Source organism: Podarcis gaigeae (genome assembly GCF_964106915.1).
Source record: "Podarcis gaigeae genome assembly, chromosome: 1".
In the NCBI taxonomy this organism is placed as follows: Eukaryota; Metazoa; Chordata; class Lepidosauria; order Squamata; family Lacertidae; genus Podarcis; species Podarcis gaigeae.
Genome location: NC_139678.1, coordinates 39,613,666 through 39,636,790, shown reverse-complemented (window position 1 = coordinate 39,636,790; position 23,125 = coordinate 39,613,666). Strand labels below are relative to the sequence as shown.

The 23,125-nt window shown below is 39.9% G+C and overlaps 1 protein-coding gene and 1 long non-coding RNA gene across 6 annotated transcripts in view; both read right to left on the bottom strand.

The window, feature by feature from the left end:
- The window catches only part of CDIN1 (CDAN1 interacting nuclease 1), a 124,832-nt gene that overhangs the window by 85,407 nt on the left and 16,300 nt on the right, over positions 1–23,125 (bottom strand). For 4 of the 5 annotated variants that reach the window (XR_014565873.1, XM_083745390.1, XM_083745392.1 and 1 more), the window contains exons 2-3: positions 6,821–6,866; positions 5,930–5,994 (exon numbers count right to left, since the gene is read on the bottom strand). The exons of the other annotated variant lie outside the window; for it this stretch is intronic. Coding sequence is in view for 1 of the 4 variants with exons in the window: in XM_083745390.1 (XP_083601516.1) it covers positions 5,930–5,994; positions 6,821–6,866 (111 nt within the window). In the remaining 3 variants the exon portion in view is untranslated. The remainder of the gene's footprint in view (positions 1–5,929; positions 5,995–6,820; positions 6,867–23,125) is intronic. 5 annotated transcript variants of the gene reach the window in all.
- LOC310837477 lies at positions 12,421–21,053 on the bottom strand. The gene is made up of 2 exons (XR_014560557.1): positions 16,533–21,053; positions 12,421–16,495 (listed from the first exon to the last, which is right to left on the bottom strand). It is a non-coding gene; the product is annotated as an uncharacterized lncRNA (long non-coding RNA).

The window sequence follows — 23,125 nt, the reverse complement described above, 5'->3', positions numbered from 1 at the left end:
GTCCCTCTGTTTGCAGGAGGCAAATTCTGACAAGAGCTTTCTTTTCCATTCAAGTAGCAGGTGCATTGGTGTTTAGGTCTGCAGTATCACCATTTCACCACCAAGAAGACCATTCACAGTTTGTATGAAATGGTTGCTTTAAAAAAGCGCTGTCACATCACTGGTAGCTGCCATGGAAGCCAGCATGTGGGTGCAATGGAACATAGAAATGAAAGGTCAACCTCCAACAGAACCCACCAAACAGAACCCACTAAAATGGTGACTGAAGTTGACTGCACTCACACAGGTGATACCCATCCTCTGCTTTCTTGAGAATCACAGGTAGGAAGAGTGCCGTTGTGTTCAGGTTCTGTTTGCAAGCTTGCCAGGGGCACCTGTTTGGGCACTGTGAGAACAGAGTGCTGGATTAGATGGGCCTTTGGCTGATCCAGCAGGGCTCTTTTAGCAAGTAGTATGTGGACTAAGCTGCAGAACGCTGTACCATGCTAGTCATACGTTCTCTGGGATGCAGGTGGCTCAGTGGTCTAAACCAGTGTTTCCCAACCTTGTGCCTCCAGATGTTTTTGGCCTACAACTCCCATCATCCCTAGCTAGCAAGACCAGTGGTCAGGGATGATGGGAGTTGTAGGCCAAAAACATCTGGAGGCACAAGGTTGGGAAACACTGGTCTAAACCACCAAGCCTCTTGTGCTCGCCGATTGTAAAGTTGGCAGTTTGACAGCATACCATCACGAGTAGATCAATAGGTACCGCTGCAGCAGGAAGGTAAATGGTGTTTCTGTGTGTTCTGGCTTCCATCACAGTGTCCCGTTGAGCCAGAAGGGATTTAGTCATGCTGGCTACATGACCCGGAAAAGCTTTCTGTGGACAAACGCTGGCTCCCTTGGCCTGAAAGTGGAGATGAGTGCCGCACCCCATGGTCGAATTTGACTGGACTTAAATGTTCATGGGTCCTTTACCATACATTCTCTCATGCAGTATTTTGCAACATCAGTTTCAAGTAGCTAAACAAGCAAGGCTATTGTTGTCATTATTATCAGAATGAAAAAGTGGTATATTTATTGGATTATTATTATTATTATTAGTTGTTGTTGTTAACATACCACCCTTTGGCCAAATATCACAATGTGGTTTACAGTATAATAATAAATACACAATTAAGTTGTCAAGCTACCCTAGAGGCTCTTTATCAACTGAAATGTAGGGGAGAAATTGAAAACAAAATAAGAACTACAGGAAGAAGGATGCATATGCTGCAACATTAAGAGAAATTGGCACATATCCCCTTACTGTGAAATCTCTCTCTCTCTGTCTGTCTGTCTCTCTCTCTCTCTCATATGAAATATAAACCACAGCACTTAAGGGTATGCTCGATGAGAATATTCAGAATCCGCATGTAGTCAAATGGGTGGCTATCGAGTTAATTATTCCATTGTTGGAAATAGTTACCATTAAACTCACTAGGGACCAAACATATCTCCACCATGTTATGCATTTTACCCTGAACCTACTGACCTGTTATTCTCAGTCCATGCACCACATTCATGCTGACCCTGATATTTGCAGCACAGGTCAGAAAATGACCTAAGCAGCTTGCTTTTGGAATTTACATAATGAATGAAAAGAGAAAAGACAACTTAGATTTTTTCTCTCCTAGAGCTCTAAAATTACAGTTGGTCTTGGGGGACAAAGAGGCAGAGTATTTTAATAATAAATAAAGAAGACAGACTCCCAAATTAATATTTTATTGAATGAGGATTCTGCTTATTTTTATTTATCACTTACACAGCCACCTAAATAAATGAATTGAAGGATCATTGTTTATTAGCATAGTGCAAACATTAACATATTTTACCTAATAAGTAGCTTGTACCTTCCTTATTTAAAACTTTATTTAAATAAACATTAACAGTGCAATATATATTTACTCAGAAGTAAATTCAACTATGTCCAGTGAAGCTTACTCTCAGGTAAGAGTACACAGGATTGCAGCCTAAATATAATAAGGTTTCTTGGTGAAGTGATGCTTTGTAATGACCCCTGAGATACAAATTATCGTGTTAAGGAAACAGTCAACAGACCATTGGATAATCTAGACAGAGGTCATTAAACAATGATGTAGCCAGCGTAATAATCCTCGGCTATGGTTTGTTTTCTGTAACCATGTTTTAATGTTAAGGACAAAGACTAGCCAGAAACCAGGATGCAAAACCGTGATTTGAAATAGGTTTCCTTAAACCATTCTTAAAACACTGTGGATTCACTTAATAAGCGCCATCAGTGGAAGCCCTAGGTAAGCAACAAGATCCCTACCACCACCACATTGCATGTGTGGGAATTGGCTCTGGGGGTCAGAACAGCATGTGTGGGAAGATTAGGGGGATCATTCCACAATGCTTGCTTGCACAGACAGAATGATTGGCAAAGTGCAGTGTTGAACTCCACCGTATACTGTATATGAACTGAACAAACACCCGCCCTTAAATTTCTCTGCTTCCAAGATGGCGAGCAGGTCTTGGCGGTGTCCCCCTACCCACCCACCCACCCACAAAGTTCAGTAATTAACCCATTATTCAATGTACATTCAGAAACTTATCCAGGGAACCCCAACAGATCTATGGAAGTAATCGCTGTATTTAATGTTAGCAAAGAATATGCAAACTTCAATACTCAAAACTGTAGTATGGAAGCTGGTTTGTCAGTGGATTGGAATAAGCTAATTTTTCACATGTGGCTCAGTGGTCAACAATAGAAGAACAACTATTAAGGTTGGAACCCACAAGTAAGAAATGAGGCTCTCAAATGACCTAGGGGGTTGGGAGTGACTTTTACCAGCTCCAGATGGTTCACAGACTATGGACCCTTTGGGACAACAATTACTTGGCCATTGTACTCCATGTTCTGATAACTTCCAGACTGGATTATTGCAGTGTGTGGTACATGAGCCTGCGCTTGATGTATTCAGGAACTCCAACTGGTTTAAAATACAGTGCTAGGTTACTGGCAGGGGTTCCATTTAGATCTCAGTTAACCTCTATTTTAAAGCAGCTACGCTGGTTGCCACTTCATTTCCAGAGCCAATTCTAGGTGCTCACATTGGTGTGTAAAGTCCTAAATGGTGGCAAATACCTAACAAACCACCACCTTCCCTACAGACTTCTGTGTGTGTTAAGATTGACAGAGGGGGCCCTACTTGTTGTTCCATCTCCCTGAGAAGTGGTTCCCAGGGTGGTTTAACAATCCTCCTCCACAGAGAATTCCAGGAATTTAAATTTTGTGAGAATAGGGGTCTCCTACCTAACAACTCTCAGCACCCTTAATGAACTACAGGTTATTAAAACTAACGGTAAGAGATTAAAACACATGTTGTCAGCATTCTTACAACAGCTTATCTTAGAGGACTGTTTTAATGTTTTAATATTTAATAATTGTGTTTTTAATATTCTATTGGGAGCCGCCCAGAGTGGCTGGGGAAACCCAGCTAGATGGGAAGGGTATTAATTTAAATAATAATAATAATAATAATAATAATAATAATAATAATAATAAATTTGTAATAATATAGGGTTTTTTATATATTCCACAATATTTATACACACTGCTTCATTGTGATGGAGTCACAATTTATTTATCAATAAAAGCAATTAAAAACGGGTATGTTTCTGTGGGATGAGGGTTATTAGTTTGCTTTGTTTCTGTTTTTATTGTGTATTTTGTGTTTTCACTTTGTAAATTTATGCCCTGTGATCTCTGGATGAAGGGCGGTATCTAAATATAATAAATAAATACAGCACCCAGAATTCTTTGGGAGCAGCCATTACTGTTTAAAGTGGTATCATCATGCTTTAAATGTATGGTGTGGACGTCGTCTGAGAGTAGCTGTTTTATCCCATACTCTTATTGGCTCTGTTGGGTGGAACAGCAGACGTTAGCCCTAGCACATCACTCCTCTCCTTAGCTGCACTTCCACTGCAAGCTGAACTGACAATATTTGCTGCAAGAGTTTTGTAGGTTGATATGAGTCACAGGTCTAATGGGGGTGAGGGGATGGGTGGCTGTAATTATGCCTGCTATTAAAACAAACATAAAAATATAACTGCTAGCTTAAGTTAATGGATTTCATGATGTTAGGCTGGCAGTACCAATTTTTATGTTTGTTTCATGGATGCTCTGTTAGTTTTAGAGTGGCTTTCCCCCCAATTTGTTTGTGATGCTTAGTGACAGGATTTTGATAAAATTTACTGCATTCTTTGTACATAACCTTCCAATTATGATTGGGAGGACATTTGGTTTTGAAAAACGAGTATACAAAATAATAATAACAAAGAAAAACTGAGAATTTGGATAATAAGGAGTATTAAATTCACAGATCTCGGTGAGAATTATCCCTGCGATTGATACACAAGATGAGATTGGCTACAACAGTTAACAGAGTGACTTGGGTGTTTTTAATAACATCTCTCGTGACATGTTTAAAAACAAACATTCTCACAGTTCTGGGATTAAGTAAAATCAACATTACAAACCACGTTTTATGCATAACATTTTAAAAACAAAAAAGTTACACTACATAATATTGTTCCCATTTGATTCATACATTATACATCATTTTACATAGTTTATGTAACAAGGACATCATAACACACAAGTCTATATAGTAACTAGACCCAGCTGATTTACTCTGGCTGATCTACTCACTATGTAATTTTTTTTTCCTAATCTGGAAGCAACGAAATATAGCAGCTATAAGGAAGACATTAGAACCACTGTAGCTACTTTAATATGAGGCAACAGATTGTAAATGGAAGAGAGTATAGTACACTTTTGCTGGTTTTTACATTGGTGAATATCTATTACATAATAGATTCATACGTGTACTATGTAGTCAGCTTGGGCCAAGTTCTAAAATGCTTTTGTTTATTAGGATACTGTTAAATCATAAATATCAGACATCTATAATCATAGGTACAATCTCACTGTACAGACTTTACACATGTCGGTCTATATAGTAAAATTTTAATTGCACATCTCTACGAGATATCAATACGCCCCAATTATGTGGCTGAGAGGTCTATGTCAATAGAGCTACAGACAACATATAACAAGTGTCAATTACAATTTATTAACTCCAGGTGCACATAATCACGTAACAGTTTTATGAAATGACATATTAAAGGTTTATGCCTCCTTTAAAAGTAGTATTTGACATCATTGTTTCTAAAACAGGCACAGTCCCAAGTTGTAAATCCTTATATCTGGATGCCATTTTTATTTAATAACAGAATAGCTAAAATTATAAATGTTTCTTACAATGTAGGCACACTTAACGTGGTAAATATATGTGTCACCAGTACTATTCATTAGACTAAGGAAAGCATGAAACTTGGGGGGGAATTCAGCGTAGTGGTAAGGAGATCGTTGCATCAACACAAGCATTTGTGTTTACTCAAAACAACAACCTTCCCTTTCCTCCTCCACCCACAGTTTTGGGGGTTCTTAACAGCAGATCTGGGAAAGGCATGGGAGGGCACACAGGAGGAGGGAAGCCTCATTGTGGTGGCAGGGGTCTTTGTGCTAGCTTTCACTAACAGAACCTGGTAGTTAAATCTGCCCCATAACATGTAAAATAAAGAATACTGCCACAGATCAAGGTTAAAATCCAGCAGCAAATCATATGCACTTAAGCCTCATGGAAGTCAGTGGGACTTCCATATGCATAGCGGTGCACTGAATTGTGGTCTAGAAGTATTCTCATGAAGTTGGCTAAGTGCCACTTATCCTGGAAAGCTTACTGGTAGACCTAAAACGGTAAGTCTCCTAACACAAGGATGCATGTTCTTTAAGAAATCACAGACAATGAAATTATGATCTGTAACATATTTTGGATCACAAATTAGCAAGTACTCCTGTTAATGGTCTTAATTCATACCTTTGATAGTAAGCCTCGGTTGCCTCCGGAGTGTGATGCTTGGCATATGTTCTTTTGATTAATTTCTTTAAAAGAAAAACAACAGAGCTTTATGCTATGTCAAAAAGAAAGCCAGCACCAAACATGAATGCCCAAGAAAGCCCTGAAATCCTAGATTAATGCCTGGAAATTATTTTTCATTTATTCATTGAATGAAACATCTTTTGACTGTACTGCAATACAGCATATATGTAAAAGGCAGTAAGGTCATAGTAATTGAATCTAAATAAGTTTGCTAAGGGTTGCAGAGGGCAGAGAAAAACTTGTTCTCTCTTTCAACCTTTATATTAATTTCCCTTCAAATCAATTCCACCCAAGTCCTCTGCACTCTGGTTTTACAATTCAATTGGCATTTTTAACCAGGAAGAACATTGCTTAAAAACAACTTATTTGAAAACTACAAAAAGTAATTCCATTGAGACTTGCCACTTGACTGACACCTGTCATCTCATGATAAATGACTCCATTTTCTGCCTCTCTTGCCTTCTGCCACTCCGGCAATGGTCATTTATCATCATCTCTGTCAGCCATGGAAAGCGGCACTGACAGTGCAAGTCAGCAAACATTTAGCACATGGAACCACGCAACACAGGGAAATTATTATTGTCAGAATAATAATGGTTTAGCATAATTTATTACAGGTCCACCAAATAAGCAAAGGCTAGATGTTATTAGACAGATGGATGGGTAGCCTTGGCAGCCATCCACTGAGACTCAGGCGGTGCTTGAAGTGGAAAGGGGAACATCCTCCAAACCAATCAGAAAGCTGGCAGTTCAATTACAAAGAAATAAAGGGACATTCATCATTCAATTAGGCACCTGTCAACCCTCACAAAGGAGAAAACTTCTAACCTGGTACTCCTGGGAGAAGATGCTCAGCAGAGTGGACTGCGATTGACTGGAACAAATAAAAGAAGGACAAAGTTAATTACTGGAGTGCACTGCAAAGAAACAAAAGAGAAAGGAGCTTCAAAGGTAGGCCTGCTGCCCTGTAATCTAACAGAACATGAAAACAAGTGTGGAAAAGTTGTTCCAGATGAACACCTCAGACAAAGGCTTCCTACTGCTAGGTCAAGGAGAGAGTGAGAAAAAGAGTTTATGAGGAAGGGGCAAGGGGGGCAAAATGTAGCATGAGTTTCAAAGCAAATGGGCATCTTGCTTTGGTGATTCCTATCCACCTTTAGAACCCACAAAGTGGGGTATCCGTAGCATGTACTGAAGACAGGAAGGAAAACAAAGCAAATTCCCATTAGTAAGAGAGGGAGCTAAAATTCCATTAACGGTTGGAAACGTACTGATTGTTCATTGGCAACATATTGAAATTCATTTTGTTAGCAGAAAGGAAACCTCTTCAGTAGCTGTCTCATATTCAGGGAAGAAACTTAGCTCTCTGTCAGAAGAAGCATATGGGACCACTGTAACATTCCTACTAAAACTGATGTGCTTTGAAAATAGAAACTTTCACAGCAGGAAGCTGAGATTCCCTGGAGTCGGTCATTTCCAAAGGCTGCCATAAGCTTCATTCATTTAAAGCTCCACTCAATGTCAAACACCTGGCAATGAAGCAACCTGGAAAACATTCTCCCCAAGAGAGAATTTTTCTCTCTGAATAGCTAACATTTAAAAACGGGACAAGATTTCCCCCCTTCTCTCAAAAAAGACAATCAATACCACACGGCTACTGTTTTCAATTGTCCTTTATGGATATATCTACCTCATCACATCCTGAACACAATTAATTACTTCTGATATATTTTACATCCAGATGCAACTTAAACAAATTAGTTTCAATAAATTGACCCTGTAGTACAGAATGCACAATGAATAATTAACATTTTTTTCCTTTTACAAATGCGGTTTCTGAGTCTTATTACAATCAGCTCTAATATTCAGAAACTGCACACAGACGGCAGTCTTACATTATAGTACAAAAAATGTTGAATTTAATTTGGCTTTCATGTTCCAATGTGCTGAATGGAAAGATATTATCCCAAATGCTTTTTGAACAGTGATATAACGTTCTTGAATATTATCCTTATTCTATTAGTAATTAAAAACAGAATGTATTTGGAGATTTTAACAAAAGTCGAGCTGGAAATAAACCTAGATACACAAATGGATTTAGCCCTGCTCAGCCTGCCCATTTAGAGTAGCAGGTGGATTCACTCAGTAGCAATTGGGAGAATCTTTCCTTCTCTGCCAGGTGGCTCCATTCTGCAACACCAGATTGCTCTACTGAACGTGTAGCATCAAAACCATGCCACACAGTCCTAAACAAGCTCTTTGGTGACTCCTCGGCAATCACCCATCCTACTGCTCTTCATAAGGCCTCAATTCACAGTTCTATTCCTGCTTTTCTTTGGAGTAGATTGTACATGGTTTTGCATCTCAAATTTGTAGACTGCATCTTTATTCAGTCCAACCGAGACTCCATTTTCTCAGGGTCTTGCGAAAGAACAATGTTAAACAACAATTGATGACCTCCTTCTACCGGTCCACAATAGAAAGTGTCCTCTCATATTGTATCACAGTGTGGTACTTTGGCTTGACAGCCACGGACAGAAAGTCTTTACAGAGGGTGGTGAACATGATATCATGGGCTGTCCCCTGAACCTGCTAGATGACACTGCAAGGGATTGTTGCCTTAGGAGAACGAGAAAAATTCTCAGGGACGATTCACACCCTGGCCAGCACCTCTTTAATCTTCTATCCTTGGGCAGGAGATATAGAAGTATATTCAGTCGTACCAACAGGCTAAAAAACAGTTTCTATCTAAAATGGATGATTACCAGAGAAGCTGAAGGAAGACCAACATTTGAACATTGTTAAAATTAGGCAAAATTTGGATAAAATTGTATGACTGTATTAAAAATTAATAAAAATTATTTTTTTAAAAAACAGTTTCTATCAGTGGGCTGTTAGGCTGCTGAACAGAAAACAATATAGTGCAACTGACTTTCGGGTTTGGTGTGTTGTGCGACAAGCACACAGAGTGCAATGAGATTGAGTGTTTGTGGGGGGGAGGGAAGGCTCAGTTAATTTCATTGTAAACAGGTTGTACATTGACAATAAAGGTATTATTATTATAATTACTAACTGTGTTCAAGTATTATTGCTCAAACAAAACGATTCCCCTTCTTATGGAATAAGAGAAATATTCCATATTTTAAGTATTTCTGTAAATGTACAGGATAGCATTCACTGATTGATTTGGCTGCCTTTCAACACTGTGTACAATTCTGGTTGCCCCAGCTCAAAAAAGATATTGTGGAGTTGGAGAAGATTCAGAAAATTGTAACCAACATGACCAAGGGGTTGGAGAAACTACCATATGAGGAAAAGGTTACAGCACCTAGGGCTTTTCAGTTTAGAGAAAAGGTAAAGAGGTGGCATGATAAAAGTGTCTAAATTATGTATGGTGTGGGGACAGTGGGCTGTGGTCCTTCCCAATAGGGTCCATTCCATCATCAAGAAAACCTGCAACTGACCAGCTATGTTCCATAGGCTGCAAAGTCTGTCTGTGAGTTCCCCAGCACTCCAGTTACTTTTAACCTGCTGTGTCCATTCTTATAATTTGTTCAGTGGGGTTTGGCATGTGTGTTTGCCAAACTCAAGGATTAAAACAAAAAAAATTCCTTCCAGTAGCACCTTAAAGACCAACTAAGTTAGTTCTTGGTATGAGTGTATCTGAAGAAGTGTGCATGCACACGAAAGCTCATACCAAGAACTAACTTAGTTGGTCTTTAAGGTGCTACTGGAAGGAATTTTTTTTGTTTTGACTATGACAGACCAACACGGCTACCTATCTGTAACTGAAACTCAAGGATTATTTGCCAAACTCAAGGATTATTGTAATCTACGCCATTCCTAAACCTCTTGGGTTCATGTTATCGGAGAATAAGATTCAGGGTAATAAAGAACTGCAAGGGCTTTGATCTCTGGAGAGGCAGGGAGATGTGGGCTGGTCTACCCTTCGTTAATCTTAGAGGGATCTGGCAGGAAACACTGGGAGTGTTGTCTCAGAAATCCCCCTTTTTTAGTATTTCCTTGAGCTGAGTGGGGAAGTGGTAGCAGCAATTATCAGGTAGTTAAAACACAACTGGCCTATGCTACAATGCAGTTGTGCAATGTAGGGTGTATACAGACTCTCTTAGCCTCCCCCTTCCATCAAAGTTTTGATGTTTGGTCATGATTTTTCACATCTTTCTGCCATTAAATCATTTAATAAAAATAGTTAACAGTGTTAACATTTTAAACATCAGTAACTAATTATGATGTATACAGGAAAACAGAAAATTCTTTCTTTGGGCATAAGCATAAATATATTTACAGTTATTCACAGAGTCTGCTTAATTCTTTAACTGTCATTTAGGTTGCAATCGCATGCCCACTGAAGTACTGGCTTCTGAGTAGACCTGTATAGGATTGCTCTGTTAACTAGCTTGTCAGCCAGACTGAACTAATGCTAGCAGGCGACATTTGTTTCTTCCTTTGCAGGAAGAAATGAATTGGTAAAAAAAAAAAATGCAGTACAGAATTAAGAGAAGCATTTATTCATATAAACATTATGAAACCATTAATTTTTTTCAAAATTGCTCAATGATATGAAAAAAAACCCATAAAATGCCTGCTAGTAGTTTGCTCTGGCTTCACCCTGAATGAGCTTGTCTCTTTAAAGAAACTGTTTTTCCAGAGGTTTCTGCAGAATGAAACCTTCAGATCCTTTGTACAGCCCAAGTGAAGCAACTGCAAACTGGTTCCTTCTAGAGGCTGGGGGGAAACAGCTGGTGCAGGCAAGCTGTATAAACTCATAGGCAATTTAGTCAGCAGCGGCAGTGAAATAAGAATCCCCCACAGAAGGAAAGAACTTGACAGCCCTACCAAAAGAAAAGCATGCAGTAACAAACTGTAAAGTGTTTGGTGCTAATTATAGAGTAGAATCAATTAGACACGTTGAAGCTGATTTTATACTGCCGTTTCAGCTGATGAAAGCAGACCCAAACTGCTCTCCCTGCATTTACTGTTTAAACTTCTAGAATCTCTATGCACCTCTTTATTAGAAGATATGCTTGTTCAGCCTAGTACTAGACTATCAGGGCTTCTCTGGCAGCCCTTTAGATGCTGTGCTGACACTCTTTGCCCCTTGCAATTTCCTTTTCACCCTGCTCCATCGTGCAAGAGTCCCTAACCCAATCCTGTTGAGCTCTGCATGGGTTCAGAAGGAGAATTTATATAGCAACGCCACTGGCTAATGATGAACCCAAACTGAAAGAAAGGCTTAATGCCCAACACCGTCTTATGATCAGCTGTTTTAGAAGAGAAGAACACAGCATTAGTTGGACAGTGTAGGTTTAAGAAAGTTTAGCTTTAAAGGCCCCAAGTTGTCATTTAGAAAGAAAGTTACACGAGGATGAGGAAAAATAAGCATATTTATTCAGAAGCATTCAGTAGGTTTAAGATCACAACAGACCAGAGCAGATACAGTGGTATCTCGGGTTAAGAACTTTGCTTCAGGATGAGAACAGAAATCGTGTGGAGGTGGTGCGGCGGCAGCAGCGGGAGGCCCCATTAGCTAAAGTGGTACCCCAGGTTAAGAACAGTTTCAGGTTAAGAACAGACCTCCAGAACAAATTAAGTTCTTAACCCGAGGTACCACTGTAAATATAACTTAAAATATTTCAATATTTATCTTCCCTGGTCTGTTGTGATCTTAAACCTTCTGAATAAATATGCTTATTTTTTCCATCGTCTCTCTGTGTGTACATATATATGTATGTATATATGTATATGTATATATGTGTTAAATAATCTAGATGTAAGTGTGGGAGAACTAGTCTCATGAGCCAACATGCTTAGATCTAATTAATGCATAAAGGGGTTAACACCACAGATTAAGGTGTTCTGACAGGCTTAGCGAGGTCACTTCCCTCTCATCTTCAGAGGAAATGGGTAATAAGGCCTACTGTCCAGTACTCAGTCTACCTGAGAAGCTGAGCATGTGAAGAGACTAAGTTGGATGCTTCAGCTTAGTCATATGGCTTTCACAAGCCACTTCTGAGTTGCTATACCAAACGTTAAGAACTTCCACTTCTGTACCCGAGCTAAATTTTACTGCCTGCGCAACTTTTTCTGAAGCACAAGAATCTGACACTTATAAAGTTTGTAAGTAAAGCATTTTAAATTTGTGAAATGCGTGGTTTTTTTCTATGTAAGAGAGAAACTTTGAAAGGAGCTTGGAAGGGCTTATTTTAAAGGTCCCTACCTGGAAGGCCTTTTCTATCTGGCCTGGGAGAGCAGGCCTTGGACTCATTCCAGCTACAAAATGCTGGAACAAACTCTTGGGTTGGGGCTCCCGTTGAAGGTTCTTTTATTGGTTTTATTGCCCCAACTATTTAACATGTCTTACATTTGTTTTTAAAATGGCTCTTAATCTGTGGGCTTTTAAATTTTGGTTTTCTTTTCTTTTTGTTTAAAGTAAAAGGGCATAGGATGTGCCTGGGGAGGAGTGGGGTGGAAGTGTGAGTGGTTCAGGGTAGGGGAAGGTAAGGGGTACATGGAACAGGGGTTGGTTACTGTGCTACATGCCACATCCTCTTCTAACATAGGGAATTGGGGTTGTGCCAGCCCTTGGTCTACAGCTGTTGGTCCTGAATGCCAGGCTGGCATGGAATAAGACCTTGCTCATCTACAATTTGATTATGGATGTGGAGGCCGATCTGGTCTGTATCACGGAGACATGGCAATTGGCATAATCGCTCCTGAGCGCCCTCTCCCACTTCATGAAAGTGAAAGTCCTTATGCAGGGCTTCTCATGATTGGGTACATTAGGTAAATCCTGCCCAATTACCTAGTTGAGAAATGGTACTTCTGTATTACAGCAACCCCAAACAGACCAAATCAAAAGGATCTCATAACATCAAAACTACTGAGAGAATGTGAACAACTATCAGGGCCACACTCCCTCTGTAGAAGATAATTTATTATGACAATTAAAGAATGACCAACTATAGTATGAATGAAGGTTGAGATACTTCTAAAAAACCCAAGGAGTGCCTGGATATAAACAGTCATGATATTTTCCTTTGCATAGTCAACATGGAAGCCAAGCTGTATATGCAGCGCTCTTGATTGTACAACACTACAACAAACACTGTAAGTTAAAATACTTGTAATGATGTATTTAGAATACTTTTTTGTGTAAGTTAAAAGAATGAAATCCAAGGCAAGAAAACAAAAGTTGTAACGCATCCTCTCTCTCTAGCTTGTGTTCAATAAAAACTAGAAAAATGTATGTGACAACCTGATGCTTATCTCATGTAGTACAAGGACAGCTTTATGATAAAACTCAGGCGGGGGGACTACTTGAGAAGAGTCATCATTCCTATGACCTTGACACTCAAGTTGGTCTAACAACTTATATACAATTTAGTGACGTGTGAGAACAGATGATGGTGCAATGCATAGAAATGGCAACATTTAAAATTCATAGTAGCACAAGGCCATTACTTTTCCCACGGGGCCACTTGAACTTTAATACTGTCTGACCTGGTTGGCCAATACTTTCTAACAGTAGACAGAGGGAAATTGCCAGCAGAAGATAAGGCTCAAATGATTTTTCATTTAAAAACATTAACAAGATACTGTAAAATTGAGGGATCTGTTCTTCCTGAAGAAACTTCATTCTCCCATCGCCCATGTCTTTTCTTATGATTGAGTGCATTTTAAATCTGAAGCTTTTAAAAATTACATTTAAATATGAAGAAAAAAACAATGCTATGGATCCACAAGGCTGTGCTAATGACTTGAAGCAGTTATTTGTCTGAAAATATACGAAAGCATTTGCACTTTTTTTAAAAAATGTTCTCAACCACTTTGGAAGATTTGATGGCATTCCATATGAGAATTCTATTCATTCATGTGATAGTGAATATTTGGACACTATACTAAATATGTAGTTTTTAGAGAGAGGAAAGAACCAGACTTATTTGTCCCTTCATTGCACACTTCCCAGGAACGTCTTTAGAGGGGTGTATGGCCTTTCTGGTCATGGATACGTAACCTTATACAACTGAATCAGGTGCGAAGTTTGTATTCCAAGCTATAAAGATTCATAAGCAAATTTCACACATTTTGTTTTAATTCTGGCATAATCTTGTGTAAATTTGTCACAATTGTGAATGTATCATTATTGGGCTCTCTTGTTTGTTTGTTTAGTTTCTTTCCTCCTCATCATATGGAATCAAATATTTGTTTGGGGGATTTGTGTACTGTTAATATATGTGAGCTTGAGAACAAAAACAATGTTGACTTCACAAAGCTTTAAGTAGGAGCGAACATGTAAGAAAGGTGTTTTCATGTCCAATTAATATGCAGCAACTGAAACCTGAACCAAACATCCAGCCACGATAGCAGTGTAACTGTTAACTAAAATATAAGGGTTCTACCTGCAGTGATTAAAAAAAAAAGTCCCCTCGTTCTGCTGAGAGGCATGAACTTTGAGTTAAGGGGGGGTTGCTTAGAAAGAGGAAGAGTAATGTGGCACATCAACATTATTAAGCATTATTTGATTTCTTACCTGCCCTTTACCAATGTGGCTGTTCCAGATACAACTTTTCTCATACTGTATCACTGGGAGGAGAATGCTTCTAAAAATGGGCAGGACTTATTCAATAGCTGGAGGTTTATCTGCTTCTCAATGGATGATACATGGCACCACTACATAATGTAACCAGTAAATAACATCTGCCATGCATAGCCATATCAACAATACATTCAGTCATATCATAATTTCAAACAGCTAGTCAACTAAATCATGCGATAAAAAGCTGCTCTTAGCTATCAATAATAATAGGATTGGCATCATTGTTACAAAAGGCTTCAGAGGCTGTATGTTGTGTATCAGTTATGGCAGTGGTTTCCAACCAGTGTGCCATGGCACCCTAGGGTGCCTTGAATGATGGTCAGGGGTGCCGTGGGCAACACTGGCCTCTGTCCTTTTTGTTCTCTTCCACCTCTGATGCCCTCTTGCGTCTCTGCCTCCCAAAGCCTTGCATGACTTGTTTCTTGCAGCAGCCATGTCTACAAGCTCCCCAGGCGAATGGTGGCTGTGGGGCTGGCTGCGGGGTGCTGGTTGCCAGAAGCTGAGGCAGCCTTTGAATAAGCAATCAAGCATTTGAAGGAGCCCAGCCTGCCAGCCCTTGCTGTTGGGAATGGACAGACAAGTGGGAGACCGGGCAGGCAGGCACTACGCTGGCCTTTCTTGTGCTTGCTGTGTGCAAGGCCTGCCTGGGAGCTGAGCACCCAGTACTGAAGGGAAGCCTTTCCATCATGCAGGCCTGGCAGCACCCACTGATTCCTCCCCAAGTAAGGTGCTGGCCTCATGTTCACCTTTGGCCAGTCTGTTGGGCCACTAAGGCTGGGAGCATCCTCTTCTCCCAGGTCCCTGTGGGCAGTGTGAGGAGGTACCTCTCTTTGGGGTGAGGAAGGGCAGCTCAGAGACCTGGGGTAGCAGCAGTGGCTGTCCAGAGAACTCCCAAGGAGAGGGGAGAGGAGGCTGAGGGAAAACGACACAAGGGAGGGTGTTTGAAAAAGGTGGAGAGGCTGCCAGCTCTGCAAGCAAGGGGTGACATAATTGGGCTCCTGAGCCCCACCGGGTGCCGCAGAAAGAACGTAGTTGGTCAAGAGACCTGTGGACTCAAAAAGGTTGAAAACCACTGAGTTATGGCATTTCTCTGGCGCTTTCCTAAATGTAACATGGCCATGTGGTATTTCCCCCCATATTGTTTAACATAATAGGAAAGTACATCCTTGTAATAATATATGCGAAATTCTTATACCAGTATCAGGTGCTTTAATTTGAGTTTGGTTCATTTTCCTGTAACACCCCAACTTTTTAAAAAGCTGGGGGGAGGGAATCTCCCACACATGGTGATACCACTTGGTTATAGGTAATATAATCAAATTTAGAAAGTGGTAAATTAAGTGTGTTATTTACAAGCAATTAATTACAAAAAAACAGGCAGGTAGCTTTCATTATGTTGATTACTGTTAATGACATTGGCCTCATGCAGCTACTGTCTTTAGCATTTACATAAACCACGTGTTAAGTGCATGTGGTACTTGACAGCTGTATTCAGGTCATAAATCACACAAAGACCCAAAGTTTTTAATGGTATAATTATACACAGTTTATTCTATAACACTTAGCATTTTACTTGTTACCTGTGGAAAATGACAGGTTTTGCTGCACAGCCTCAACAAAACTCAAAACAAGTATTTCATTTGCTATATACAGTCTTGTATTTAACAACTTGGCTGGCAGTCATACATAAATGGCCAGGAATTACATGCAGGTGAGTGAGTGAACTGGTGACTAAGGTGTAGATTGCCTCATCTCTCCTCTGCCAGCCTATTTGGTTTCCATACTAGCAGCTCAGGAAGGAAAGACTCTTATTCCACAGTCAGTATGGAAATAAGTGGGGCTAAGTGGGGTGGGGGCATAGATCACCCTCTCTTTCTTATTCCAGACTATTGGGTAGAATTGATTAAGGTATTTCTATACCACCCTTCACCCAAAATGGTCACAGGCTTGTTTACAACAAAATAACACACACAATACACAAGAACAATAACCACAGCTTAACTTAGAAATGGCTTCACCTACCAGTTTCTAAAAACTTGACAAAAAAGTGAATTTTTGCCTGGTGTATAAGTGAATACAAAGTGGTGCCAAAACACACTTTGGTGAGGTCACAATTTACTAGCCTTGTGTCATTACCCCTGCATTAAGCAGTGATCTGGATAAAGTCAGAGATAGGTCTGGGTCATGGCACAGAGCCATAGCTGTCAACGTTTCCCCCTTTCTAAGGGAAATTCCCTTATTCCGAATAGGATTCCTTGCAAGAAAAGGGAAAAGTTGACAGCTATGCACAGAGCTGATTGTGGAAGGCAGGGAGACCACTGCACCTGAGGCAGATGGAGAACTCACAGAGGAACCTCCCAGACCACCAGGGCCTACAGGGCCAGAGCCTGGATCGTCACACGCACCCTCCCGTGACCAGATGCCTTCCACCACATATTACCAGTCCAGCAGCACTAGGAGTGCAACAGCAGGGAGGCTAGGACCTGCCTTCAGGTTGGAGAGAGGGTCTGCTCCCAACATTTGCTGGAGCAAGTTGCTCACTTGGAGCTGTCCGTGGTCTAGCAACCTTCGACCACCATCCTTGCTGCTTTCTCCAGGAGTTTCTTATTAGCAGTAGTAGCTCTTGCCAGCCAATTTAGAAAGCTTCGTGAGCCTGTCAGGTGATAATCCAGCAGGAATGGGAAAAGCTAACTTTGCAAAAATTGCCTAGCCTAGACAAATGTTAAAGGTATAAAAGCCATACCCGCTCTAAAAATTCAGGAAGCCTTGTACTTCTTGTACAGCACACCCAGTCCTTGCTATAACTATAGCTGGGAAAAACTTTTGCTCAAGTTTAATTGGATATGATATGTTGACAGAATGCAGGGAACTAGTCTGACATATCTATGATCAATAAATGAATGGACATGAGCCTAAATCTTTTCAACATAGCAGTTTTTTGTTGAGACGTGGCTATCTATGAAATTCCCAGTATGACTGGGTATCATGGCTAAGATCACCACGGATAAGATCACTGCTACAGTACATAGTCGAGCTGGGAATGCACATGCTATTGATTATTTTATTAAATTTATTCCTTATTAAAATAATGAATTCAAACAAGAAAGGAAGATAGAGCACCAACGTTAAAATTTAATTTGAAATGAACCCATTGGCAGTTTAAATTTTATTTTTAAGCTTCCTCACATTTATATGAATATACCTGTTGGCTTTCTCTTCCGTAAGTTGATTTAAATTTGTAATTTCTTAAAGTGTGCCACTTGTGGGTTGGTCTATGCATGAAAATTGTAACTTCAGAAAAAGAATTTATGTTTTAAATGAAACTGATGGCTATGTCATGTTAATGTTAGGTCATAACTAGCTAAAGAAAGTGGGAGTAGGGACAACAATAAACCATCAATGGAAAATAAGGATAGTACTGTCCACGGACTTCTTTTTTAAAATTTAAAGTCATGGTCTGCAAGATTTTTCTCAGACTTTAAAAATGAGCAGTCAAACATTTTGCACAAGCAGAACAGCCTAGTGGAGGAACAGGTGCAACATATACTTCGTTGATAATAAATTTATCACCAAGAAACACTCCATTTCTCTCACTCTCAAGTTGAGAGTTTGTCAACATTGTGACATGGTGACTTTTTATTAGGAGTAAATGCCACTGTTGGGTATGTGAGTCTGCAAAACTATCAACATTTTGGGGTGCAATAAGCCATTTTAAATTTTGTTAACACACCTTATTCCACTAAATAACTATGAATAAATGTATATAATCTGTTACCTGGAGAGAGGGAGAAAAAAAAGCAGGAGGTCTCTCTAGCCACCTAATCACCATATCAATGACACATGCCACAACAGAGAGGCACTAGTTTATTTGATTGATCATGGTAGATAAACTCCAAATAACAGAGAAATTAACAAATGCTTGACATTTGCTCAACATCCATTATTCTGACACTGCTTTCAGAATTTCAAAGCCTGGGAGTATGCTTAATCAACATTCATATTCCCAAGTGAGCTACAGGCATCATATTGCGCCCCGCCTTAGTACTGATGAAAACTGCATATTGGCCATTTCCAAAGTGTTCTGGGACTCCACACGGGGCCCCTTCTCTCTTGTTCCTGTTCTGCAGTTTTTCTTTTAAACACTTCCAAGACAAAAGCATCTGCCAGTTTTTCTCTCTGGGGATGTATGCAAAATGAATTTAACAGTTTTAAGGCCAGAGAAACCCTCACATCTAAATTCATTCATAGGACAGAAAAGGGCCTAAGAGGCCTCTCCAGGGACAAAACCCTGCTGAAATTTTCCCCGACAACAGTGGGAGCTTTATAAAATCTAAGTCCAGACAATTTCCAATTCAAATGCCCAGCATAGCATGACCTTTGTCAGATCTAAGAGCCCTGGATGCACCCACTTTTTCTTCTTCTAACTAGCACAGACATTAGACAGGGCACTACAGCTAAGCAAGAGGCTCAATATTTGCATGCTCTTCCATTGTGAAAATTTAACAGTGACAGCACTGTGTCGAATTCTTTTCCCTTTAGAACTTTAACTCCATAGGAGGGGCATAGCTGACAGATGACTCTCCAACATATGTGTTATGTACACTGCACAGCTGAGGAACCTTGAATCAATGTCATAGCATCTCAGAGATGACCTACACCTTTCTGCCCATTGTGTGTGTGTGTGTGTGTGTGTGTGTTGGGGGGCACAATAGAAATCACCCTACCTAAGAAAAAGACAACAAAATATTAACAATTTATAGTCATTAGCCTGCATACACAGCAGTTCCACATAAATTGTATAAATGTTCAACACAAAGTAATTTATCAGATATGACACATTGCACATCACATTGTATTATTTAATATGCTTACTAAAATTTCATGGATCAAACGCTACTCTTGAAAGAACACAAAAGGCACTGAAAAATATTTCTTCATCATCCATGATTTATTTTGATTACCTTTTACAGCTACATGATAAAGTGGAACTTGAAAAATTACAAGGTTACGGTTTACACAGCTTTGCTTCATATACTAAACATAACAAACGACTCCATGTCTGGTAGTATTTTACCTGCACTTAGTATTCAGCAATACACAAGAAAACCTCTTAGTTTGGCACTAAATATTTAAATAGTGTGTAACAACAAATATCCTGACTCTTTAAAGACGAGTGAGAGTTTCAGTCTGATTCTATGCATTTATAAACAAGTCCCAGTCAATTCAATAGGATTTACTTCCTAGTCAATTGCATATCATAGAATTGTATGATTGGAAGGGACCTCAAGAGTCATCTAGTCCATGCTATGATGGCTACCGATTAAAGCTACAGACTAGATCTCCAGTTCACCCATTTTCTTGCAATGTTACATCCAATTAGGCTTAAAAGATTACTTAATAGTATTTCTATCTAGCTTAAAAATGGTGCAGACAAGGTACAAACAGCATATCACTTCAGTACTTTCCTGCCCCCTGCTGTTGTTTCTCATGTGCCCATTATTAAACAAAATGGCTTAGATCCAGAGAAGTGCCAGTGGAAGGAGGCTGCCAAAAGTTAAATTGCCTGTCCTCTCCTCTCTCCACCATCCCCTGCCCCCTGCAAAGTCTCCTGAGGGTTGAGGACCACTTTTGAATGGTGTGGATTGGACTGTGGAGCCTGGCACTGAGGGGGGAAATATATGGTCCTCATTCAGTATTGTTATATGCTACTGTGCAGTACATCTTTTATGTACCAGGAAAGGTCCTTGAACAGATAATTAAACTTGATTTCAGTAAGGTGTTTGACAAAGTCCTCCATAATGTTCTTTCAGAGAAGCTGGGAAAATGTGAACTGGATGAAATCTGTAACTTGGTTTACTGACCAAACCCAAAAAGTGCTCACTTGTGGTTCCTCACCATCCTGGAAAAAAGTGGCAAGTGGGATGCCACAGGTTCCTGTCCAGTGTACTGTGCTGTCCTTCCTCTGTCTTAGGTGCACAAAGTTGGGCACTCCAGCCACAGTTCACCACTGAGAAAGCTGAAAGGCGGTATGTACTACACAGAGACCCTATCTTTTTCAATAGCTCCCTCGTATTAGGGGTGTTCTCACGCACCGGACATACTGAAACACCATACAGGTGTGGCACCACAAAAAAATTCCCATGTGACCAATGAAAGAACACCTTTTGATAATGCTATTCAAGTTTTTGAAAGTAAGAGCACCAAGGAAGTTTTGTATAGTGGTGTTTTTTTAAAAAAAATATTAAATTTATATACTCTTCTTCATCCGAAGATCTCAGGGTGGTCTGCATCAGAAGAGTTAACAGCTTAACTGTAAAGTACCATTTAGTCCAGATATATATTGAATCTTAATACTGCATTAAGACAGCTAGTGAGCCAAATATCCTCTAGATACAGTATCTAGCTCATGTAGCGCTCTCTAGATGCTGTTGGTTTCCAACTACCATCAGCTCCAAGCCAGCAAGGCAAATGGTCAGGGATAATGGGAATTGATATTTTTAATATATTAAGCAGTAGAGAAATTAAATTAAATTAAATTATTAGTTATTAACAACAACAACAATGAAGTCCAACAACATCTGAAGGGCCGCACATTGGTTACCCCTGCTATACAGAAATAAGATGGACCATGGCTCAGTGGTGGAGCATCTGCTCTGCATGCAGAATATTCAAAGTAGGGAGGAAAGAGCACTGTCTGAAACCCTGGAGAATCACTGTCAGCAAGTGTAGACAAGTGTTTAGCCAGATGGACCAGTTGTCTGACTCTGTATAAGGCAGCTTTATTATTCATGTTGATCATGGCATTCTCACAGGTGACATATAATAGTGGTGGTCTCCCTTATTATTTGTTTTCTAGAGGTAAACTGCTACTGAATACAGATATTTCATGTTAAGCTATTATAATAGATATGATAGATGTAGAAAAGGGATGAGAAACATGTGGCCCTCCAGATACTGATGGGCTAGAACACCTATTATCCCTGACTGCTGCCCATGCTGGCTGGGGCTATTTCCACTGTTCCCGAGCCCTGGAAGCAGGAAGCTCCCAGCCCATGGGTAGGCAAACTAAGGCCCAGGGGCCAGATCTGGCCCATCACCTTCTAAATCTGGCCCATGGACGGTCCAGGAATCAGTGTGTTTTTACATGAGTCCTTTTAATTAAAATGCATCTCTGGGTTATTTGTGGGGCATAGGAATTTGTTCATTTTCTCTCTCCAAAATATAGTCCAGCCTCCCACAAGGTCTGAGGGACAGTAGACTGGCCCCCTGCTGAAAAGGTTTGATGACCCGTGTCCCAGCCTGTCCCTTTTAGAACTCCCTCTTGAGCCCAGCTGAAGCCACATCATAGTAGGGGTCCTGATCCCCCACTCCATAGCAATGATGAAGCAACACATTTGGCTCTTTTACTCTCCCTCCTAAAGTGAAAGAGCTACTGACTCTTTAAAGCTAGAAAGTTTTCAGAGAGAACAAAATGCTGAATGCTACATAATCACCTTGAGACGATTATGTAGAAGGCAATCAATAATAATGATGGTGATGATGATGATTATAATAACAAATTAATACATTTAAACCAGCTTAACTGTTTCCAAAATATAATAAGCAATGAAACAGACATATTTATTTGGTAGACATATTTATCTGGCAGATAGATACAAATTTAAAAATTATATTAGCATTTCAAATAAAACGTCATAATAAGAACAGGTTTCCCATAAAAAGGTAGTTTTGTGTCTAGATAATAACGAAGTTCCTGGGCTATGCAAGCCTCCATTAAAGTGCCTCCTCAACTCTGGTTAGCCCATAACTGAATTACAGTATATGTTGAACTACCCACCAAGCAGTTCCAAATGGTTCAGACTTTTGGGGGGATGCAGTGAGCTGCAGAGAGAAGAAATCAAGGGGGGGGGGGGAACAGACGGATGACATCTTCCACCCAAAAGGCTGTAGTTAATGTTAAACCTACTCAGAGTAGACCACTTAAATTTAAATTAAATTAAATTTCTATATATTACCCACCCTTCACATAAGGGCCCAGGGCATGTTACAAACATTTTAAATACACTATTAAAAACAGTTTAAAACAAATTACAGTCACAAGAATAGGGTGGATCCTAAGATATATCTACGTCAGGTGTCAAATACCTGGATAAACAGCTATGTCTTGAGCATATGATGGAAACTGCATAATGAAGATGCCAGAAGTGCCTTTGTAGGGAGGCAGGGAATTCTATAACTTAGGGGCTGTCACAGGGAGTGCCCTCTCTAAGGCTGCTAAGCCCGTCACTTCTGAGGGTGGTGGAACTACCTTTGCTGATCTTAACACCTAAGAGGCTATGTAGGGAAGGAAATGGCATTTCAGATATTTGGGACTTAAGGAGTTTAAAGTTTAAACACTAATAGGAGCTTCTTGAATTAGGCCCAGAAACAAAATGCAACCAGTACAGTTGTTTTAACAGAGCAGTTTTATGTATTCTAAATGGACACCAGCCAGCAATCTGGCTGCTGCATTTTGA